Source organism: Fopius arisanus, unplaced genomic scaffold (genome assembly GCF_000806365.1).
Source record: "Fopius arisanus strain USDA-PBARC FA_bdor unplaced genomic scaffold, ASM80636v1 scaffold00035, whole genome shotgun sequence".
Taxonomy (NCBI): Eukaryota; Metazoa; Arthropoda; class Insecta; order Hymenoptera; family Braconidae; genus Fopius; species Fopius arisanus.
The window spans coordinates 387,487-409,736 of record NW_011887774.1 but is presented as its reverse complement, the minus strand read 5'-3'; the positions used below and the strand labels follow the sequence as shown (position 1 = coordinate 409,736).

Genomic DNA, 22,250 nt, shown 5'->3' with positions numbered 1-22,250 from the left:
TTAAACGACAGTAAATCACTTTCGTGTACAGCCGTTCCACTATTCTTTTCAGATTTTTTTGAGCTCCACTCCATAGAGAAAAAATTCGCGAAAAATTACGTTGCCGTTCCGTCTAAAAAATTATAAAAAAAAATTATTGAAAAAGATGTATGGATAATGAAATAATATACTAACGTAGATATTTAAAAAATTTTGTTTATAACAAGTACAGCAATAACCGAAAGATATAGAAGAAAAAAAAATTGATATTAACGTAAATCTTTTTTAATTTTTATCACTTTCGCAGAGTAATAAGTAACTTGCAATAAATTATCACTTTTTCTGTACGAAACTCCTTGGCATTTAAATGGAAATGGACAATATGGAAATGTTTCCCTTAAATATTTAAGAAGGTGAGGACGAGATATATGCAAGATAAAAAATGATTGTCGTTAACTCGGGACAATGCTGTTTTGACAGTAGTTATGGGGGAGGAATGGTTTCCAGACAAATCGTCAAGGTAATCTTTGGAAGAAATGACAGGTGAACAGGGCGCGTTGCTTTGTGAAGAACTCATTCATTGCAACATACGAAATTTTTCATGTTCAAGTCGTGCCACTGTGAGGCAAGGAAATAATACTTCATTTCTCTTCACATGGGACTTTATCGCAATCGTGTAGAAATAATTTTTGATAGGGAAGTATGATGAGAATATCTTGGAGATAATACCGCCTTTTCAAGTGTACACAGACCGAAAATCCAAAGGCGAGAAGACTAAACGAGTGTGCAAACAGGGCGCGACAAGTGACGTAGGGAACCCCGGTCTCTCCCTTTTTATTCAAAGAGTGCAAAAACAAGTCGTGCACACGACGCTTTGCCTATGGGATTACCATTTGGATTAATCCGTACGCCTTGTCGATCGAGGCGTTTGTTAGAGAGTGGGTAGAAAGAAACACAAACATCACGTTAAAATCTAACTCGTATATAAGAGGATCGGTTTAAAAGGATTTCAATGAAGTAGTTCTCATTGCTTCAATCTACCTTGTTTTTCCATCAATGAGCAAATATATACCTATATGAGTTTTAAGTTAATGTTCAAAATGCCTTTCTCACATTGAATGATTCATGATCATTATTCAATAGATTGAAGATTCATGAAATTTCCCAACAGTTCACTAACGAAGTGGCATTTGGCACTGACGAGAAGTACTTTTTTGTACATTTTAATAAAAAATTGGCCGATTTTCCTGGGTGAAACAATGATATTTATATTGGATAATTTTTAAATGTTTTTTTTTCTCATGCAATTTCATTGAATAATTTGAAGAGATGAAGTTTCTCAACTAAAGTGAGTACTCAACTCTGACGTTATAATCGCGTACACGATCAAGAGTCAATGATCCCGTAGGGTTGGATGGTTGAGGCTCTTTTGGTCGGCTCAACCCTACCTTATGCCGCGTCATCGTTGGAAAAACATGGCCGTCCACCTGGCTCGAAACATTTGTATTAAAACAAAAGAGAGGTTAGGTGGGTTTGCGCCTTGGATGCGTGCGCTCTCCAACCATTCGATTTACATAAGTATGCTCAATTTCTGTGGATTCATCCAGGATGTGAAGTGGTACCATGGGGGAGGTGTGCACCATGGGCGCCTTTTTCGGAAACTCCCAATCATTTTTGAAACACGAACCAAACACACTCTGGGAGAGTAAGGTGGAAAATGGATCAGCAGGGCGTAATTAACTTGTCAAAAATCTATAGAGTCACGTTCTGAGTTATTTATTAGGTACTGAAATAACCATCGATCTCACTGTTGATTTTTACAATATCACTCACAACGAAAAAACGGCGCTACGTACGTTATACTCACAAAAATGTGTATTTTGACGAGAGTAATGATAAGTCTTTACTTGTATTCACCAGACTCATACTCAAGAATTTACAAGCGAACGATATCTTTCACTGAGAGAAACAACTTTACTCAAGAGATTTTCTATTTCTCATTAATGTTTTTACATTGAAATCTTTATGATTTGAGGATAGGAAACTTGTGAGTCAGTTTACTCGGCTAAACTTGCTTTGAGCAATCGGATTTTTATAATCAATGAACTGTCATCATCTTTGGAACAAGTGTATCATTTCTCAACGCCAGTATTTATTTTTTTTAGAGTAAGATATGATTTTATTTCATATAGGTACTCAGAATCAGGTGATTCTAATCTCGTTTCGCTCTGTAGAATCGCGGACTCTGGATTCTATCCAATAACATAAAGTACTATACATAATACGCGCGTTATGGTGTTTTTTTTTCACCGGTGGAATTCTGAAATTCGTCTTTGGCTCGTTTTACAAACTTTTCCCGAGCCAAAAAAACCATAACATACCATGAATTTTTTGACACAGGTGGAAACGTGCTTCTCGAAAAACTCCTCATCTTTCAGACAAGTACTAAATCCCTTCATTAAAGTTTTCGTTCTCTCAGAACAAGATATCGTCTTGTTGGAAATTTTGGAATATGAGTTACTTCAAACAAGTAAAGGCGCATTTCTTGAAAAGTTATAATTTTTATTTATCAATTTAGTGTTTGCAATCTTATAAGAATTTGTTGAAAACGTAAGTTTGTTCTTCTGAATGGCTAATTTCGCTCGCGAGCAGTTTATTTGAAATAAATATTTGCAATGGATGCAATGTAGAAACTTTATGACTAAAATTTTTCGTACACATCTAGGAAATTATTAGTAATTTATATAATGAAAATTCAATTTTACTGCCGTAAGGGTTCTTGTTATATTAGATTGAAAACGTCAAAAATCTGCGATTGGAAAATTATTCTACGTTTTCGTGAGCATTATATGCTATGTTTTTATTCGTCTGACTTCCTCTTGCAAAACAATGACAATTAACATGTTTGTTTCACATTATTAGTAACCTTCTAGGATTTGCACGTAATGACTGCCGTAATGAACAGAATGCAATTTTGCCAAAATTTTTATTATTTTACCACGACTTTTCTCCCGGAGCACTGTGACAGATGAGAAAGAATAGTTTGAGAAAGTTGACACACCATATAAATTCACCGTTAACTTGTATTTCTTTGCTTGCACCCCTTCTGTCTCGCCAACGTATAAACAATAAAGCCCCGACCGGCGTCGCAGAGCACCGGAATGATAATTTAAACGATGACTCTCAGCTTCTTCGCATTCAATTACTAAATAATTGGCGGAAGAGGGAAAGAGAGGGGATAGAATGGGCCTCATAAGATAAAACCGACTGAGAGAAAAAGAAATTGTACGTGTGCGTGTGTGTCACATGCCCTCAATGTGCAGAAGAGAGAATTTCGCATCGAGTCATTTTGCACTCAAGGTGACGAGCGTGACTTATAGCTCGTGAATTATAATCCAATTTGCGATTAGAGTTGTACACCTCGAGGGTGATTTGTTGAAAAAATAAAAGATAGTGCCCTGGAAGAAGGTAAAAATAAATTGTGAAGACACTTTCTCGAAAGAGAAAATAAAAACACTGAAGACAAAATTGAAAATATCATTTGACGCGTGAAACTGAAGTTCCAGAGACGAATGATTTGATAGGTGCTAACGAGCCTTCACATCTCTTGGAAAAGTAGCCACTGTTCTGTTAGGGTTTGTCTAACGAGCTCACATTGTCCGTTTTACTTGATTCTTTTCCCCTCTTTCCGATCTCGCACCGCTTCAGCTGATCATTTCCACTCACTGCATCTCAACTCATCTCAAAAATTATATTCCTCTTTCGTCGTTTTTAATTCTCCCTTATATTTATTTTTACTTGCTCCTCATCCTGGGGCCCCTGTGACAGAGATGTGCTTATTAAAGTTTCAATATGTTGGGATGAGCGCGTAAAGCGTCTAGTCATCATTCAGTCGGACTCAAGAATGCGCTGACTTTTATCAGGGAAATGCAAAAGTGAAACGTTTTTTTCCTGCCTTTCTTTCTTTCTTTCTGTACTTGGTTATTATTACTTGGATCTCTAATGTCTCATCTCTGGTCTTTATATGCGATTGGCACTGCTCATTTCAATTACTTCAGTTCTCCCTGAAAATTTTATTTCGAATTTAAACTTGGCGCGCTACTTGACGTATAAATGATTTGAAAATTTTTGGCATCGTCGAAATCGAGGCTGTAATTATGGAAAATTCAAATTCTTGAATTTTCATTCAAGGATGAATGTGTAAATGAGCAACTTGCTCAATTTTCTACAAGCAGATTTGTTAATTATAAAGTGGAAATAATTCTTCTAAATAGTTAAATCCAGATAAAAAATAAACGCTTTGTTTACAAAAAGCCGCTGTCGAACGACATGAAATACACGTTTTCTCTCGGCCATGCGATCGCCTCATTCTATACAACGTTAAAACACGTGAAATTAATCGGGGAGACAGATAAAAGATAGCTGGGGTAATTACTTACCGACACACATTGAGACAACGTAACGCGATGCGGCTATATCCTCTCCGCCCTCTCCTTTATTTCCTTTTTCCATTTTGTAGGTTTTTTTCACCTCTGGCGTAAATGCACTGAGATAGGATCGCTTTTGACAGCCAACACTGCATTGTTTTTATGTCATAGAGGATATACGGAAACATGAAAAAGTGTTGTTACATAAATAATTATATTGGTGAAAAAAAAAGAAGAAGAACGAAAGGATTAAACTAAATAAAAAAAATATTTTCTCTCAGAATCTGAAATTTGTGGAATCCGTTTGCCTACAATTAAGTGGTCTTTTTTTATTTTAGAATTCCTTGTTTAATACTATATAAGATAAATAACTATTCGGAAGCATATTGCTAATTTATGAGGAAAAATGAGTCTATGTCTCACTTGTTTCATACGAAATATAAATGAAGTTTTAGTTAGTTTCTTATCTATTGTGCCCATACTAATGAGTGCAGCGAACATTATTGTACAGTAGAGGGCAGGAGAATATTTTAATGAAAGGTGATAGATATGTGTACGGTAAATCCAATGCACTTATTTCGCTGCTTCATTAGGCCTTTGCTTTCCCTCATCTCTTTCATCACTTCCCACCCTACGTTAATGCTATGTGTTACACAACCAAGTGCACAGGAGTCATTTTTCCAACAGAGTCGAGAATCACCTGCAACGTAAATCGATATTTGCCAGGTGTATTAGCATCAACTCGCGCATGCTATCACGCTCTCGCTTCTATTCATAATGTCGAGGTGTACCTGTCGATGGGGATAATTTTACACTCGGTTTCATCATTCGCAGTGATATAATCGAGGTAATAATGATTTTAGGTAGGACAATTGGGTGACTAATGGATATGAGTAATGACAGAGTGAAAATTTAATTTTCAATGGGAAGCCATCTTGTAATTCACCCAGATAAAAATTCATTTTGGTTCAAGCAAGGGCTCATTTATTTTAAGGAACAAAAGTCACTATATTGAGGTTAAATATTTTCTTCATTCAAGCAATTACTTGAAAAAATTCCATGATTAATTACGCCTAGACCTGATAAAATTATTATATGTAATTAAAAATGCTCTGTTCAACTATGGAGAATTATTCACACTTATTGTTGAATTGACTGACAATTCTTCAAAAGTCGGCCCTTATATGAGTGGGATAAAGGTCGCAACATAAACAATTTCATGATTGCAACACCTCATACGTCTGGAAAAAATCATCAAATTTCCCAATTCTCTATTTTCTCCCAAAAAGTGATCTTCAAAGTGATATTTATAACGTTTCTTCTTTATTCAAAATGTTTATCTGTGTGCTTATTGGAAATTAATTTGCAAAGTGGCTAAACAATATTTTTTTATTCAGAACAACTAATTGATAGTGAAGAGATGAAGTTAAAAATGATAATTTTTATGACGAATTTCAAGTGTCTATTAGAGAAGAAAGTGCTTGGTGAGTAGGAAGGTTTCCGCTTATCGAATTTGACACTTCAAGAAACCGAAACATTGAAAAGGGCTCCCCCATTTTCCTTGCAATATCAACTCACCGAGGCTCTCATCGTTCCCACTGCGAATGAAGGTGGAGTGGGATATGCTCATTGCCCCAAGGGACGAGAGACTAATTTTCCAACGGCGGGCTGAGATCCCTCAAAATATCTAGATAAAAATCTTCCAATTCCCACTGGAAACGCGAGTTTTCACGTCCCAAAGTCACTCGGAAAATTGAAGCCTAAACCTGATTACTTACAGTGAACCAGACAAAATTTGTATGAAAATACATACCATCGATGTCAGATTATTTAAGAAAGCATAAGATTTATCAAAGTTGTATATTTTGTCAGGTGACTTGTACAATTTATCTGAAGTTGAACACCTGAAAATTAATCGATTATTTGATTTTTAAACATTGCTGGGTATTTTTTGCAGTGAATTTTGTCCTCAGAAAGTCGCAAATTAATGAGATTTTTACCGATTTCCATTGCATTTTTGGGTTGATTTCTGTTCTCAGCGGGTCGTCGGGTCCAAGGGGCAATAGTATAGTAGAGTTTCTCTATAGCATTGAATTGAAAAGTTCCTCGTTTTCGTACGGTACAGAGGTCAATTCATCGTTTTGAGTGGCTATTCTTGCCATGAAATTGCCTGAAATTGGTTTACACGAAGATGGTCTGCCCCCGGGAACTCCACCAGAGTTTAGAAATTGATTCATTTTTACAAGGATATCCCATCGGGCACCGCCGGAATCGTTTAATTTTTACCCTCATTCCCACTCGAGTCGTTCCTTATCGCAATACATTGTCCCGAGACAATAAAAACAAGCGAATTGAAGCCAAAAATAAAACTCTAATGCGTGTTGATGATAAATCATTCTGAACCACTTGAATCGATCAATTTCGCGATTAGATGGGATCGTTTAATAATATTTTCACTCCAATAATCTAACGGGCTGTCAATGTCATCACTGGAGTTCAAGAAAAACCGACTGTATCAAACCTGATAACACATGCATGTCGGTGTAACACGTGCGTTAATTCTTCAAGATACTCGATACAAGAAAAAAAACCATGTCTGTGGATCGTTCAGGCTTAATTGCTTAATCAAACGTTGTAAATCTTTGTGAGTGGAGGCTTTTACGGGGGATATCAACAGCAAGTTATAGCCGAAAAATCTCATCTCGTTAAAAGTCTAATACTACTATTTTTCCATTTGATATTTTTTCTCTGCAACAATTTTTTTAATCAAAAACATATGGTTACATACGAATTTTCATTATTTTTGCATTTCCAAAAAAAAAGAACAATGCAAAAAAAGGAGTGAAATTAATAAAACCGCGTTCCCCAGGATCTGCGTCTGGATTTTTTTTTTTAACAAGCCACACCGTGGAAAATATATCAGCCTCAATCCATCTTTCATCTCCGGAGGGATGAACGTTTTCCACGGCTAGGCCTAAAAATAACTATTTCTTTAAACTCTTAAACTTTAAAATAAAGTCTGATGTATTAAAACTTCCACATATGATTGCCAAGGTCATTGCACTAACTATACGATAGATTGACAAATGAAAAATAGAGATTGTTTAGCGGGTGATTCGTATGTTGAGTATCGCAAAACCAATCAGGACTTCGCTACATATCAAGGGGCAAAAGACAGGATACCCCCCGAAGGCATGACTAAGAGAGATATCGAAGGCAGAGGAAGACGGAGATAAAAATTTAAATTTAACGCAATTCCGACCGATTACCGCGTACCGAGTTCCTCCTCTGATATACCCCCCTCGCCCCTTCAATACCTTGATTGGCTTACATTGTCGATGCTTAACTGTTTCATGCACCAGTGACCGATCAACGGTGTATCTAAAGAGAGGGTACCCATGGATATTGTTCGACACGATAGGGGTAACATTTCATACCCTGAAGGGATTTTCATTGGCGTTCCTCGTCAAGATTCATCCCCCTCCTCGCCGCCCTTCTCTCTTTGATATATTCCGGGTAACATCCATCAAATTATCTTCTAGTTAAATCGAATCATATGAATTTCGTTTATGAATATTTCATTTTCCTCATCACATTTGTCTGTAATAAAACGGGCGCGGGAAACTCAACTTGATTTGTCGATTATTTTTAATCTTAAGTATTGCACAATCAGAACAGGTTTTAAACATTTCACTGGAAAAAAAACAATTTATATATTTTTTATGGTGTTCCGCGGGGATGACTTTAGTGAAGAAATATAATTATCCGTCAAATAGATGGATTAAAAAATGCTAGTAAGATGCCATTCAAATTTATATTTCCTTAATTTTTATTTTGATGCAATACTGACGATCAAAATTACGGACTGCTCTGGAAAAAATGCAAAATTTTATTACTATAATCAACAGTTCTTCAAAATTATAGCCGGTAAATTAACAACATTATTACAACATTTTGTGTTCATACAACATTGGTAGATCCATTTTTTCAGTAAAAATAATGTCGTGTCGATAGATTTTTTGTTCTAAAGTGCTCTTGGAACAATAACAGGAAGCGGCAACGGCCAAAAAGGTGTGGATTTGATCTGGCAAGGACCATACTAATTAAAGGAGTTCTTTTTTTTTCTATGAAAATGAGAAATATTGAAGCAATCTAATAATTTGTAAATAACCATAAATTAAAAATTTTCATAACTTTGTCATTGGAATTTCAATAAATTTGAAAGAGTGTAGGGTAAAATGAAGAGATAGAGAGAGTAAATTTTAATATAACTTTGTGAGTGTGAAGGAACGGAAGCACTGCGTATATGTATTGTAACCCCTTTAACCACAAGACTCTAGGCAAAATGAGTACTCAGTAAAACGGACACGCCGACTAAAAGGCTTACCGGGTAATTTGCGACGGCTTATAAGGCACAGGCCAATCTGATCCTCTTCCTAGCTTCCTTCACGTGTGAAATCTTATACGGTCCAACATCCTTCATTTCATGTTTTTCAGTGAAAAATAAAAACAAATAAAGGGAGATAAAAATGGTGGAGTGTACGAAAAGATGTTAAAATCAATAGTGAAAAATAATCCATGTGGTGAATAGAAGAGGTGGGAGGTGAGGCGAACGGATCTCTTTGAAAAACGATACAGATTTTGCCCACTCCATCATTCGGTCGCATCTTCGGTTAACCCCATGGGCTCCAGTCACACGCATCATTCACCATTTGGGCTACAGAGGCGAACACGAGAACCTCAGTTTCATGGGCTGTCGCCCTCAATCTCAACCGCACATTTCCCTTTCAATCGGCCTCACATATCGTACAACTAATTGAGAGTAATTCTCCATAAATCACCTACATAACATACTTTTTTGCTACCGTTTCTTATTTTTTATGTTAAACCAGCTGATCCAAAATTATCATCTGAAACGAAAGAATTCATTACTTCTAATGAGTAAATTTCCTAACGACAAGGAAACTTACTTGGTCGGAAGAAATTTAGCCGACGATTTTTTTTTCGCCCGGGCGTAGGCAATTAAAATTTAATTTATTGGACAATGTGTGAGATATTAATATTAAAAAAAAAATTTTTCAACCATTTCCTGATGGAAATGATGGAGATATTGGAATGAATAGAATATAATAAAGGAATTATAAATATAGCAAAATAGTAGCCATTTGGAAGCGAATTGCCAATTGATTATTTAAATGAAATCGAAATACATGCAATTATCTACTTGTTTCCCCTTGGGAGAGACATGTGAGTGAACTGAATGACATTGAAATCTAAAAATGCATTTTGTAAAATGTGAAAAAATGAATTTTCTCAAATTCTCATTGCTTTCTGTGTACTACTGTGCCACACAAATCCATTATCTACGGGTGGTCGGATCGATTACGGGCATCGATTCGATTCACCGTCCCAAAAAACCGATCCGATTACTCGTCTACCTCAGCTATTTATTTGGGAAAAAAATCCCTAGCTAGCGCCGTTGTATTTTTTATATTCAAATATTTCGGGACTGCTGGCTTTATTGTTAAACCAAAGCCTGTTTGACCCGTGCCACCCGAGAAGCTGCGACAATATGGTACTGGTGGTCGCCCAATGATCTAGGATGCTGAGGGTTGAGTGTGAAGAAGTGGAACTTAATTTGTCACCAAGTACGCCCACTTCAAGTGCTTGCAATGGATTCGGATAGATTGTTCAAGAGTCCTCGACATTTATTGGATCAGTCTAAAGGCGCGTGGGCCTTGCTTTCCATTCCATATTCTATTACTTTTCGAAAATTCGTCCATTCGTCCAGTTCACCGTTAGGACGTTCAAAATCGGATGATATTTTGGTGACAAAAATTATGACAGTGTTTGACACCATAATAATTATCCATTTATATTTCACATTTTAATTATTTCTATTACTCGGAAATATTCAATCATTATTTTTCTTCAACATTTGACCATCGTTTTAAAATTATGTAGAGTAAAATTGAGAAGTATAGTATTCTATACTGCATGCACGAATCCAATTTCTAGAATAGCGTAAAACAAGCTTCAAGGGCGTTACACAGAATTTTTTAGAAGGGAATATGAGTTTGAGTTGAATTTTAATTTAAGCCAGTCACTAGATTTCAAATTTATCCTGAAAATTCACGAAAATTGATTTTTTTCATGTTATGGGGGCATGGTTTTGTGTAATAAAGGCTTGATTTTGAGGCCCAGCGTGAAAATTAAATGTTAACTACCATACAATTTTCGAAAAAATGGATATTTTAATAAGTTAGTTTGTCAATTTTGGAAATTTTTCCGTGCCGGGCTTTTCAATAGCCTGTAAACCTTGAAATGGAGAACTACTCTCGAAATTATTCTAATAATCAAGGAATTAATAAATTCGTTAGTGAAGATTTCTGGAGAAATGACAGGTCAGTTTGACGTTAACGTTAAAAATTTCCAGTTCTATAGTAATTTTTAACTTATTTTTTTATAGTATTCCCTAATTTTTTTCAAGAAAAAAAAAACGGGTAGGAATCGATTGATTGTGCAGCCTTAGATTGATATCTGAATGGAGAGTTCGTCGCGTATTTACCCTCAAACATCGCATCAACCCCTGAAGACTTGACAAGAACGCCCTTCCGCACACTTGAATACCCGACACACTCCTGATTACAAATAAATTATTTAACCCCGTATTTTTCTCATTTTCACATGACTGAACGATTCATGAATACGTAATCTTTCGTTTCAAGATGTTAGTATTAGTATTATTGAAATATTCTTGGTAAATAAATCACAGTAGAACGGAAAGTAAGAGAATTTACCAATAGATAACTCATAGGTTTTATAATTAAAATCAATCAAGACTATCAATTCTGGTGTAATTATTCCGAAAAGATTCACGTGAATTTTTTCTTAATTATTTTCACAATTAGACTTGAAATTGAAAATTTAGATTTTTGTTAAAACCTCCAGTCACATGGGCAATCTTTGTTCATTCCCGATCGCTGATGAATTTGGAATCTCTGTAAATTTTTATTGAAATTCGAAAGCAGATTTAATGTTGGTTTCCAGAAAATCATTACAATGCTTTTCGCATGAGAACTCTCACATTTCATCCATCGAGATAATCATTTTCCTTCATATGAAGATTTACAGTGATTAATTTGTTTCAAACGAAATGAAATTTATTTTATCACAGATAATGTGTAAATGGTGGGTAAAAGTAATATTTCTTCTCGGTATATAAAACTATTCGATACGAAACCTCTCATTTTTTTCCGCTTAAAGAAAAATTTCGCTACATAATTATTTCATCTTAATATGTAATATTATGATAATGGATTTTTCAAGGGTGAAAAAAGAAATTATTCGACATCAAAGTAATATTTCTTTTCGGCATAAAAACGGACTACCCGATACCAATCTCTATTTTTTTTTCCACAAAAAATGGAAAAGGACTTCCGGTAGCTGTCTGCCAAATGTCGGCAGGTTTTCCATTATTTTCCAGGTGAGGAAATGGCTTAATTACCGGGAGGGGGTATAGAAATAGTATAGAAATTTGGAAAAATAAGGTAGAATCATCCACACCTGAGTAACAAAACATTTCCTCGCCTTGTAAAATCCAATGGTGCGTACAGAGGTATTAGCCAGAGGGGCCTGAGGATGGTGGTAGTAGCTAATTATCCTCTCGTTTATCTCGGTTCACTGCGGCAACAACGGTTAACGTCAACGGCATAATTTTACGAGCCAAAGACAAGCAAGATACATGGATGCCAGAGAATGGTAGAAGAGGATGGATTTCCTACATTATTGTATATAGTGGGTTGGAAGGTAACCCCTGGAGTATAGCCAGGGCAAATTTTACGGTCTCGTTGAACGTGTAGAGACAACGGGATTACGGTTTTGAGTCCGGACGTAGTTTGCCTCGGGAGGAAGTCCTTCCACTGCGCTCTTCTTCTCTAACCCAAAATGCTACAATAGATTCAATTTACAATTAAACCGTTTCGAAATCTCTCGGTCATTATGAGATTTCATTTCTTTTCTCATCTCGAATATAAAATATTGATTTTTCATATCTACAATTTCATTAAAAACGTTCACTCAATTTCTCATTTATATCGAAAATTCAATAAAATTTCATTGTATACGCTAAATAATAATGGATTTTTTCATGAAATTCTTCCATCAAATACAACGGAATTTTGAATGCATTGAAAATTCAGGGAAATTCGCTAGAATTCGCTTGAATTTTTCACATTTTCAAGGTTTTTCCGTCTCATATCGATCTGAAAAATGAGACGTACTAGAATATTCCAGAAATAAACTAATTGGTCAATGAAGAAATTACATTCTTAAACTCGTAACTTAGCCGATGGTAAAAACTAAATAATATTCTACAACATATACCGCTAGATTTTTATTTGTAGATGCACATGAAAATAATTTTGTGAAAAAAAATTGATACTTTCCCTTTAAAACAAATGTCTTGCCAAATGTACGTCAAGCAGCATTAGGACAAAGGACACTAGAGAGAAGTAAAGCTATATAGCTAAAAGCTGAGAGCTTCCATCGCCCCTCAGATGAGTGGACTATCTCCTCCCGAAGAATACGAAGGCCATCACCTTATAAACTTATACAAAACACACTCACCAAACTGTTTATACAAGCCCGACATTCAATCTCACATTTCAATTCTCAATTTATAAATGTATGAAAAAGTACAGAAAAACTTGAAATATTGATAAAATTGTCAAAGAATTAATGAAAAATGCGGAAATGCAGATGAAAAATTGTGGGGAGAGTGAAAGATATCCCCCTGATCTGGAATATGATCGGCGCCATGGCATAGGCATCTTGGCAAAAAGGAAAGATGAAGGGAGAGTGGAGTTGGTCTCAGTACGATAAAATATTGCAAATCATGGGCTACCTGCAGGCTGTCGGCGTTTCACGCACGCATATTCCTTCATGCTCCCGCTGCACTTCAGACATCCTTTGTTTCATCCTAATGCACCTCGCAAAAACCTACAACCTAAACAAAAGCAAAAAGCCCAAAATAATAATGAATATCTCAATGAAAAATGACTTTGTTCTAAAATTCATGAATTATATGGGGTAATGAGGCGGTGTAAAATACGCGTTTTATTGTTGAAGTGAATGAAAGGAATGAAGAATGAGCATCTAGTGCACCAATACAATCCGACATTGTGGATGAAAAGGATAAAACGGCAGAATGAAAGATCAGGCCGTCAGAGTGGCTGGGGTAGGGGGGTCGTATCGTTTTAACGTCTCTATTAGCGGCTATTAAAAACGAGCTAGCAAGATGAAAAAATGTCCCGAAGGGGATTTAGGGGGTGATACAAGAGATCGAGGGGTTAGAGGGGAGGAAGAGCGTGTACCGTTTCGAATCGCGCCTCGACCGTTCACATGATGCACGCTGGTATCCAGTTACCTTTTGTCGTCGTCCAACTCACAGCCTCAGCCTCAGATTCTCCGGCTTCAATATATATATATCCATCTATTGTCCGCGGGACTCGCTATTTAGCATGGCACGAGAGATGGAAAATATTCTCTCGGTCATGTCTCTGTCATGTCATGGCTAAAGAGGGAAAAATGTGAGAGTATGTACTGTCACATGACCCCCAGATTCTGTTAAAATGATAGCCTTCACAAGGGGTTCCCGGCCTCATCAGATATATATCCCTTTTGCCCCCCTATAGCCCCCTATAGCCCCCTATAGCCCTCTATATTTTCCATTGTTTTACTTTTTCCTTTCCAATGCAGGTTTTTTGTGCGTCTGTATACGCTTAATCGTACATTGTTGGAAAATTTCAGAAATTCACATTTCCCCAAATTTTCTCTCCTGTTTTTCGTAGACAAAAATCAATTGAGAATGAATTTGAGGGGACTTTTAAAATTTTTAGAGTGAAAATTAATTTTGTTTTTCTTTGGGCTGAATTTATAAGTACGTCTTGACCATTTGCCACCGGTGTCCCATTATCCATTCTCATAATTGGCATCGTGCTGGGGATAATTCTCCAAAAATTGTCTCGTCATTGCGTGTAAATGCATGTGGAGAGGGATGAGTGGAAGCTCGAGGAGCATCGGCGTCAGACATATAATACAACAAGCCACCGAATTCCTCCTGAGTCTTCCTCTCTTCACCGATGCATTTGGCCTCTCCTGGCACCTGTATCAGAGGCCCCGACATCCCCGTAAGTGCCTTCTAGCGATTTGATACACCCTTCTTGCCAATTTTTAATGGTCGATGAACATGATTAATTGCAGATTGAGGAATCAAAACCAAATTATTCCGATATAACTGAAATAGATTGAAATCAGAGAGCCTAATGCCCCACACTATCACTCACTATTCAATAAAAAAGAAAATTACAGTCGAATTTAAATGAAACTCTTGACACTACATTCATATTTATACGTGTTAAACATTGTACATTTATTATGTACCTATCTCTCGATTTCTTCTCCGGAAAATATACTGTAGTATTTACACAGGTTCATTAGATATATAGTTAACAATTTTCCATATTTGTTCAACAAGTGCCCGCTTATTCAGGAGTATGATTACTATATGATTACTTCTGTGATTATGATTTATCCTCATTTTATCACACGAAGAGAAAAAGTCAGTAATAATTACCTATCCGTTTAGCGTATCGCTTAGTAAAATTTGTCAACTGCTTGGTAAAAGTTATATAAACTTTTGAGAAAATGTACCTAACTTCTACGTAATTTTTAATTTGATAATAAAAATTTGTTGACTGCTTGATAAAATGACCAAGATACCTAAAAGTTGAGTAATTTGGTAATTTTCTCGAACGGCTGTAGAGAATTGTTACTAGACAGTTGACAAATTTTAGCGAGTAGTACGGTCATTTTTCGGGATAGGTTATTTTTACAGAATTTCTGTGACCGTGTATACGAAGCTTGGGTGGTCGACATATCCATCCTTTCAAAAGCTATCCACACTTTAAATCACGTTCAAACTAATCACTTGGAAAACTCCCAAAAGCTCTCCTAAAATACATTGGAAAGCATCGAGTAGACGTAAAGAGCGATAAAATACGGCTGTTGAGTTGTTTCGAGATGTAACAAGAGGGAGTTGAAGTCCGATTAGTAACGAAAACACACGGACTTTCCTTCTATATTTTTTCCCCCTTTTGTCGGAGAATGTCTCCCTGATTCTTTGGTTGGCCCGACGTGCACCGGGAAAACTGTAGGATCGATTCAGCGTCGCCGACGTCAAAAGTAGAGGGAGCACAACCTCAGTGCTGTACATCTCGAATTCCTCGTATTGTTTTTATCCACTCAAATCACTCGTTTGTCGTAAATATATTTCTAATAGTCTTTCAAATTTTCCAAGCAGCTTTCAGTTGACAATAAGAATATTATTGTATTTTGTTATGGTGAATAAATAAGAATTCAGAATTAATGACTACGTCTGGATGTGACGCTCGTTGGAGAATGAATCCTTTTCATCCACGCATTAATTATCTGAATAAAGGCCGTTGGTTAATGACTGGCTGAGTCAACGAGTTGTGTTAGAGATTATTATTAGCACGTTATAAACATGATGCGGATGTAGCAACGTTTAACACCTCCATGTGCTCCACTGAAAGAGTCATTTCCTCTCTCTAGTCGTGTTATTATCGTCTATCATTGACCATGAATAGATGGATTAGTTGATTGTTGCATTATCCTTCGGGTTTCCCTACTTCATCTATTTATATATAGCTATATAGCTGTTCATTATCCACCTATTTTATTACAGAAATTTGATGTTTTGTCATTGACTAATAATGAATGTTGGTTTTTTGTTTTTTGTTGTTGAAAGCAGAATACAACAGCAATCGGGTCAAGGAAATGGTGGTTCTCGTCGTGCGCTCAGCCCCAGCCCAGGTGGAAGCGACACAGAGGATTCTGACATATCTCTCGGCGGCACATCACCCGCATCGCCATCATCACCACCACCACCATCTCATCATCAACCGTCACCAATCTCTCTTGGACCCGTCGGGCCACTACCACCCCCATCGATTAATTTTCGATTTGACGCCGGCCATACTCATGCATTTCGTTTTACTCACGCAACCGCCTTCAAGTTTCCAGCGACGGGTTTTCGCTTTGGGCCACACAGTCCTCAGCATACTCATCCGACCATTCCCAGCACGGGAGGAATGTTCAGACTGACGGATACCAGTCCGTTTCAGGCAGTCGGCCCAAGAGACGATTTGGGATCGAGGTGTGTATAAAATTCGTGTTTTTTTTCCCCAATTAATCATCATGATTTTCCACCAGAAACGCCACTGCAATTGCCTTTTCATGTTTTCCAAGAGAAGTCATTTTATAATAATGACCGCTACTGTTTATCACATTTACATGACAGGCAGAGAAATTTCTCAATTTTTATCGAATGATAGAAATCGAAAATAGCGAAAATAACCATGCCGTCTGGTAACGCCAGTTCAATTGTGCAGTACCGGAAAAATTCTGGTATTAATACTAATACCACCATACAACCTGTCATCATATTCACTTTTTATCATTTATGCTCTATCCACTCTTTATCCATATTAAACGTGAAATTCGTTGAGGATGTACAAAAAAGTATTAGTTCCACGCCAACTTTTATTTTTTCAAAAATAAATCGAAAGTCTTAAAAAACTTAGTCCTTCTATTTTTTTCAAAAATACAAAAAATTTTTTCAAATTTTAAGTCTCGGAGAAATGTAGGTTTTAAGTTTTGTTAAATTCCGAGAGGACTTTGGACTTGAGAAAGTTTCAAGTTTTAAGTCCATCTGTATTTAGGGTTCGAAAATACGAAAGATTAAACTTTCGGTTTTCTAATTATACTTCATTATTTATGAAATTAAATAAAAATATATTCAGAATTGTGAAATTAATTTGGAATGAAATCTGCTTAATAATAATTTTTCAATTTCATTCATTGAAACTTATAACTATGAAATCTGGGAAAAATGGATCCTGAAATCCGTAAATCTCTGGATGACTTGGGTCAGAAAAATGTACAAGTACCAAGTGCAATAATAGTTTGTACTTAGGAGTAGGATAGTGAATAGGTTTTTTGAGACTCGAGAGGTTGAAAATGAAAAAAAAAAATGAAATTTGCTCATGTATGGCTTTCAATGGAGGAGTGGTCAGTGGCTTGTTCAAATGACCAAGGTAGTCCTATGTTTTTTTATGATTACATGCAAATGCCAAGATAAAAAATGCAAATACAATACAATACAATATGTAAGAAATAAATAAACGTAATAAATAATGTTGTAATTTTGCAGATTACCTGAGCCGTTAGGTCTCCATCATTCCAGATTGCACCACCATGAGACAATTCTCCACCACCCGCACCCGCAGCATCAACTACCAGAAGGTATATCAAGGTTGTCAGATGCGTCAAGACTGTCAGACGGCGGTATCTCGCGGCTCTCAGATAGCCTCAGCGAGGCTCACAGTCCACCTCTGGTTGCCACAAACCTCTCAGTGACAGGACCTTTGAGAGTGGCAGTACCAAGTCCCCACACCCCGTCATCCCGAGGTAGTCCGCCGAATCAAACTTCCCATCATATCCAACAAAAACCCGGCCAGGGTTTGATCAGAGTGGCAACACCACCGATAAATCCCAAACCCCCACAGATTCACAGGCCATTTTCACCAGCGTGATAGAATCATTGGCAGCCTGATCATTCAGTGATAAATTATCGTGATTTACTAAATCATCATGGTAACCATCATGTCTAATTGTGTAAATATCCAACGTGAATCGGGATGACGAACCATCTGTTTTTATTTGTTTCAATTGTAAATATTCATTGATATCTAATGAAAGAAATGAGAAAGCGGATAATCATACGGGAAGTACTAGAAATCAACTCAATGAATTTTCCTCATCAATAATCCCTGTCGAGATACCCATTAATGGGTTAGTATTGTCATATAGCAAATTGCAGGTTAATTTGAACGAATTGTAAATATGAAATACATTCGAGGGGTGTAACGAGTTTTCATCAGTTTGAGGAAAATGTAAAATTAATGACAAAATTTAATGCTATGCCGAGATAAATAGTGTAAACTGATAAATGCTGAGAGAGCCCAATCCCATTTTTCTATTGACTTCCATTCGATAATCCGCGAGAGATACGAGACTGATTCGCGGTGATCCCTTAGTGGCAATGTTTTATTTTGTTTATTTGTTTTATAAGAATTTCATGTCAAGTCCAGACTGTTCTGAAATGTGACATGGATGAATATTTATGAATGTCTAAATATTAATAATTCTGTATAACGTAATAGATTTGTGAGAATTTTCACTAAAACTCTTGCAAAAAATGCAAAAAGTCAAGGCTTTTAATTTTTGATGTAAATCAAAAACTTCTGAAAGGCCATTGCGTTCAACTATTACTAGATTTTTCCAAGAACTAAAAAATAAATATAATATTCTTACAGTCTGGACAGGCTAGAAAACGACAACGAAAGAATATAGTCGTTCATGTAAAGTATAAATTAAATTGTATTACAATTCTTCTCCTAGTCTCCAGGACTCGAGAGGTCTTTTCGTTATTGAATATTGTAATTAATCCAATGCCAGTATCATCGAAATCTTTATTTTCCGTCACCCAACCCTGCCTTGTTGCCCATTTGCCCTGAACAACTCCGTCATTAGATTAAGTAGGTCTAGCGCAGCTTGAAAAATACAATTATCGAATTACGGATTGGCGAGCAAACAATATTACTCTGGAAGTAAACGAAGAGGTGCGTGACAAGAGGCGTAAAGGAGTTACTAACAGATAAATCGAGTAAAAATATGATTTCCATAAAAGATGGAGCGACAGAATTAGGAAACGATTGCTGGAAATTTCACACCTTACGAAGGACTATGCCTTGAGGGCATTTTCATTCATCTGTTCGACATCAAGAGGAAATAAAAATTCCAAAAAGATCAAGAAACTCATTATGTCGATGGTGGAGCGATGAAAATACTTGTATAGGTATAATAATCGAATCCTTATACATACTGAACATACTAGCACGTAAATATTTCTAGGTGATCGACGTAAACAAATTAATTATATAAAAAAAATATACATATTATATATATATATATGAACAAAAGAACCCTATTAATATTCATTATTAATATTATTAAAACTTATTATTATTTGCGCCTGTAAATAAATTCACGCGAAAATATATTAACAGATTATTATGAATCTACCAATGTGATTGCTTATTTTTCTCCTCTTTTTCTCTAATTTGTGGTGATAGTCGAGAAGGGGAGATAAGATGGGGCTTTCTGGTTGGATGATAATGCCGGTCGTGTGGGCGTGAGATCGCTGACAAATTTAACCAATGGGCTTTCGTCTCACTTCCGTAACTGATCCCTATAGGTTAAGCTCCCTTCGTAAAAAGCCCAGCGCATGCTTTTAAGAGCTCCCTAGAATCATAAACTATCTCATTATTATTATGCTTTATTCAGTCCTAGGTTACTCCCTTCCAATCAACAAAAACCCCTCAAGTTTTATCATTTTTGTTGTTTCCCTGTTGTCTGTTTGGGAGGGGGGGATTTATGTCTTCTTTTTATTCACCGAGTTTAATTAATATAAAAATTATTCACACGGTCGTTGAGGTTATGCATGGACAATTTACATTCTTTTAAAATTAATGTTTCAAGTAAAGTGTCTGAAAATTGTTTCATTTCATTAATTTTTTTCATTTCGAATGATGACGTAATCACCTTGTGCCAAAGGACAGCCCCTGATCGTAAAAAGGGGAGAGGACCACTGCTTGTTTTGTAGACGAAAAATATTTGAAGATTGTGAGATAATGATTGGTCTATCGAAAACGGTCGAACGAATTCCACAGGGTACTAAACCGATACATATGCTCCCATTCGAAAATTGTCCCCTCTCTTACAATTTTCGTTGAAACCGATTCCCCCTCCCTCTTCCATTCGTCCTACCCTGTGGCTTGTTCTGACTACTAGAATGACACAGCGTCACGCTTTTCGCTTGGGCGTGTTTTGACAGTTGCTGCTCCGACACCTCTGACACATTCATTAGAAAGTGGTTCTCAATTTCGGGTGAGCTATTTCAATTGATCATTTTTTCCTCTTCAAGGAAGTCTCGTGAATATTTGCATTCAACTACCCATAGGAAAGAACTACAGTGTCATAGGAACAATTAAATATTTTAAGGAACAATTATTCCTAATTAACTTTTTCAATCACTAGCATTTGAAACGCCCTTTCCGCGCCTATAGTCATCATATCGGCGAATATCGAAAAAAATGTACTCCATCACAAAAGTATGCTCTTTTATACTATCATAAAAGTACACGGGACCGGACGCGCCCACCGCGTTGTGATGATAATGGCATCATCAATTGACTAATAAGAAATGAATTTTATTCGGAATGGCACATGAGAAGTAGGGTTACGCGTGAAAAGTCTTATGCATGAATTTATCCGAAATCTTACTCTTGTCTACTCAACTTAATTTTGGTGTATCACCTTTTATAGATAGGGTAACTCATAGAATCAATTTACTTTATAAATTTTTATTTTTATATAAAAAAATTGATTGAAAATTTTTCCAATTCATATATTTATTTTATGTTCCTTGTTTTTTTGCAATTTTATATGCATATATAACATTTTTTTTAATCCAAAAAGTTTTCATTAAGAATATTTTATAATTTTTATATATATTGTAATTTGAAAAAAAATTGTTTGATTTCTGTTTAAGATTATTTACATTACAATTAGCGGAGACCATTGTTTCCTTCGAACATACGCTTCTTGTGAAGAAGTAATAAAAATGCGTTGAAAATTTGTAAGTTGAAAAGACTTTTCTTTCTTTTCGAGCGAATGAATGTGTCTTAAAGATACGAAGTGAATACTCAAAATTAGAACGTGAAAAGATTAAATATTAAATGAAACAAGTTGATAGGCTGATTCAAAAATCAGAGAGCGCGTACAATTAATTTTTTTGAAAAATATAAAAATTGAAATATCTCGAAAAATTTGGGGAAGCACACGTATATTCTGACTGATCTACATGGAGCATATTGAAACAAATATAAAAAAAAAGAAATTGGTTGGATTGCTCTGAGATATTTGCAAAAAAATTTCAGAAACAATTAGCGATATTTCGAAAACTACTCGACCGATCGGGTTGAAATTTAGGACAGATCAAGTATATATTAAGACCTATAAACTGGTGTAATTTCAGATGTTCGGAATCAATTCATCCGTCTATTTTTCCCATTTTTCAAAAGTTGACCCTCAATTGACCATTCGCGTACACACACATGACTTTCAAACTTCGTATTTTTACGTTTCAGACTGTTCCACATAATTTCCACGTAAAATTAGGGAATTGTAAACTCGAATGATTGCAATGCTTCCATTCGGAAACAATAAGAGAGAATACAGAAAACATTAATATAAATGCGGAACTTTTTGAAAGTTGAGCTTAATTATAAGTCACCATTACGGAAAGCGATTTATAGGCGAAATATATATGAATTACAGAGTACATGTATATTTCGGAACACAATGCCGTACATTAGAATACGTACATATTTGGTATATATCTATCATATATGCAAGATAGCTCGCATAGAGCCAGAAATGCTGTAAGTCACGTATATGTCAATTATTCGCATGTATATGTTCTCCTTGAGGGTAGATACGATTCTGCGAGCTCTACAGGACAGTCAAGAATACGAAGATAGATGTTTGTGAAAAATAAGTGAGTATGGATTTGAGTATCTTTAATCAATTCGATTGGAATATTTCAAGTCAAGGGGTTGAGAACCCCCATGAGGATCC

General features: G+C 36.0%; 1 protein-coding gene across 1 annotated transcript in view; it reads left to right on the top strand.

Moving 5' to 3' along the window:
* Optix (optix) overlaps positions 1–19,467 on the top strand; it is a 28,872-nt gene extending 9,405 nt beyond the window's left edge. The window contains exons 2-3 of the mRNA XM_011303896.1: positions 16,240–16,644; positions 17,701–19,467. Coding sequence (XP_011302198.1) covers positions 16,240–16,644; positions 17,701–18,082 — 787 coding nt within the window. The 3' untranslated portion in view covers positions 18,083–19,467. The remainder of the gene's footprint in view (positions 1–16,239; positions 16,645–17,700) is intronic.
* The last annotated feature ends 2,783 nt before the right edge of the window (positions 19,468–22,250 follow it).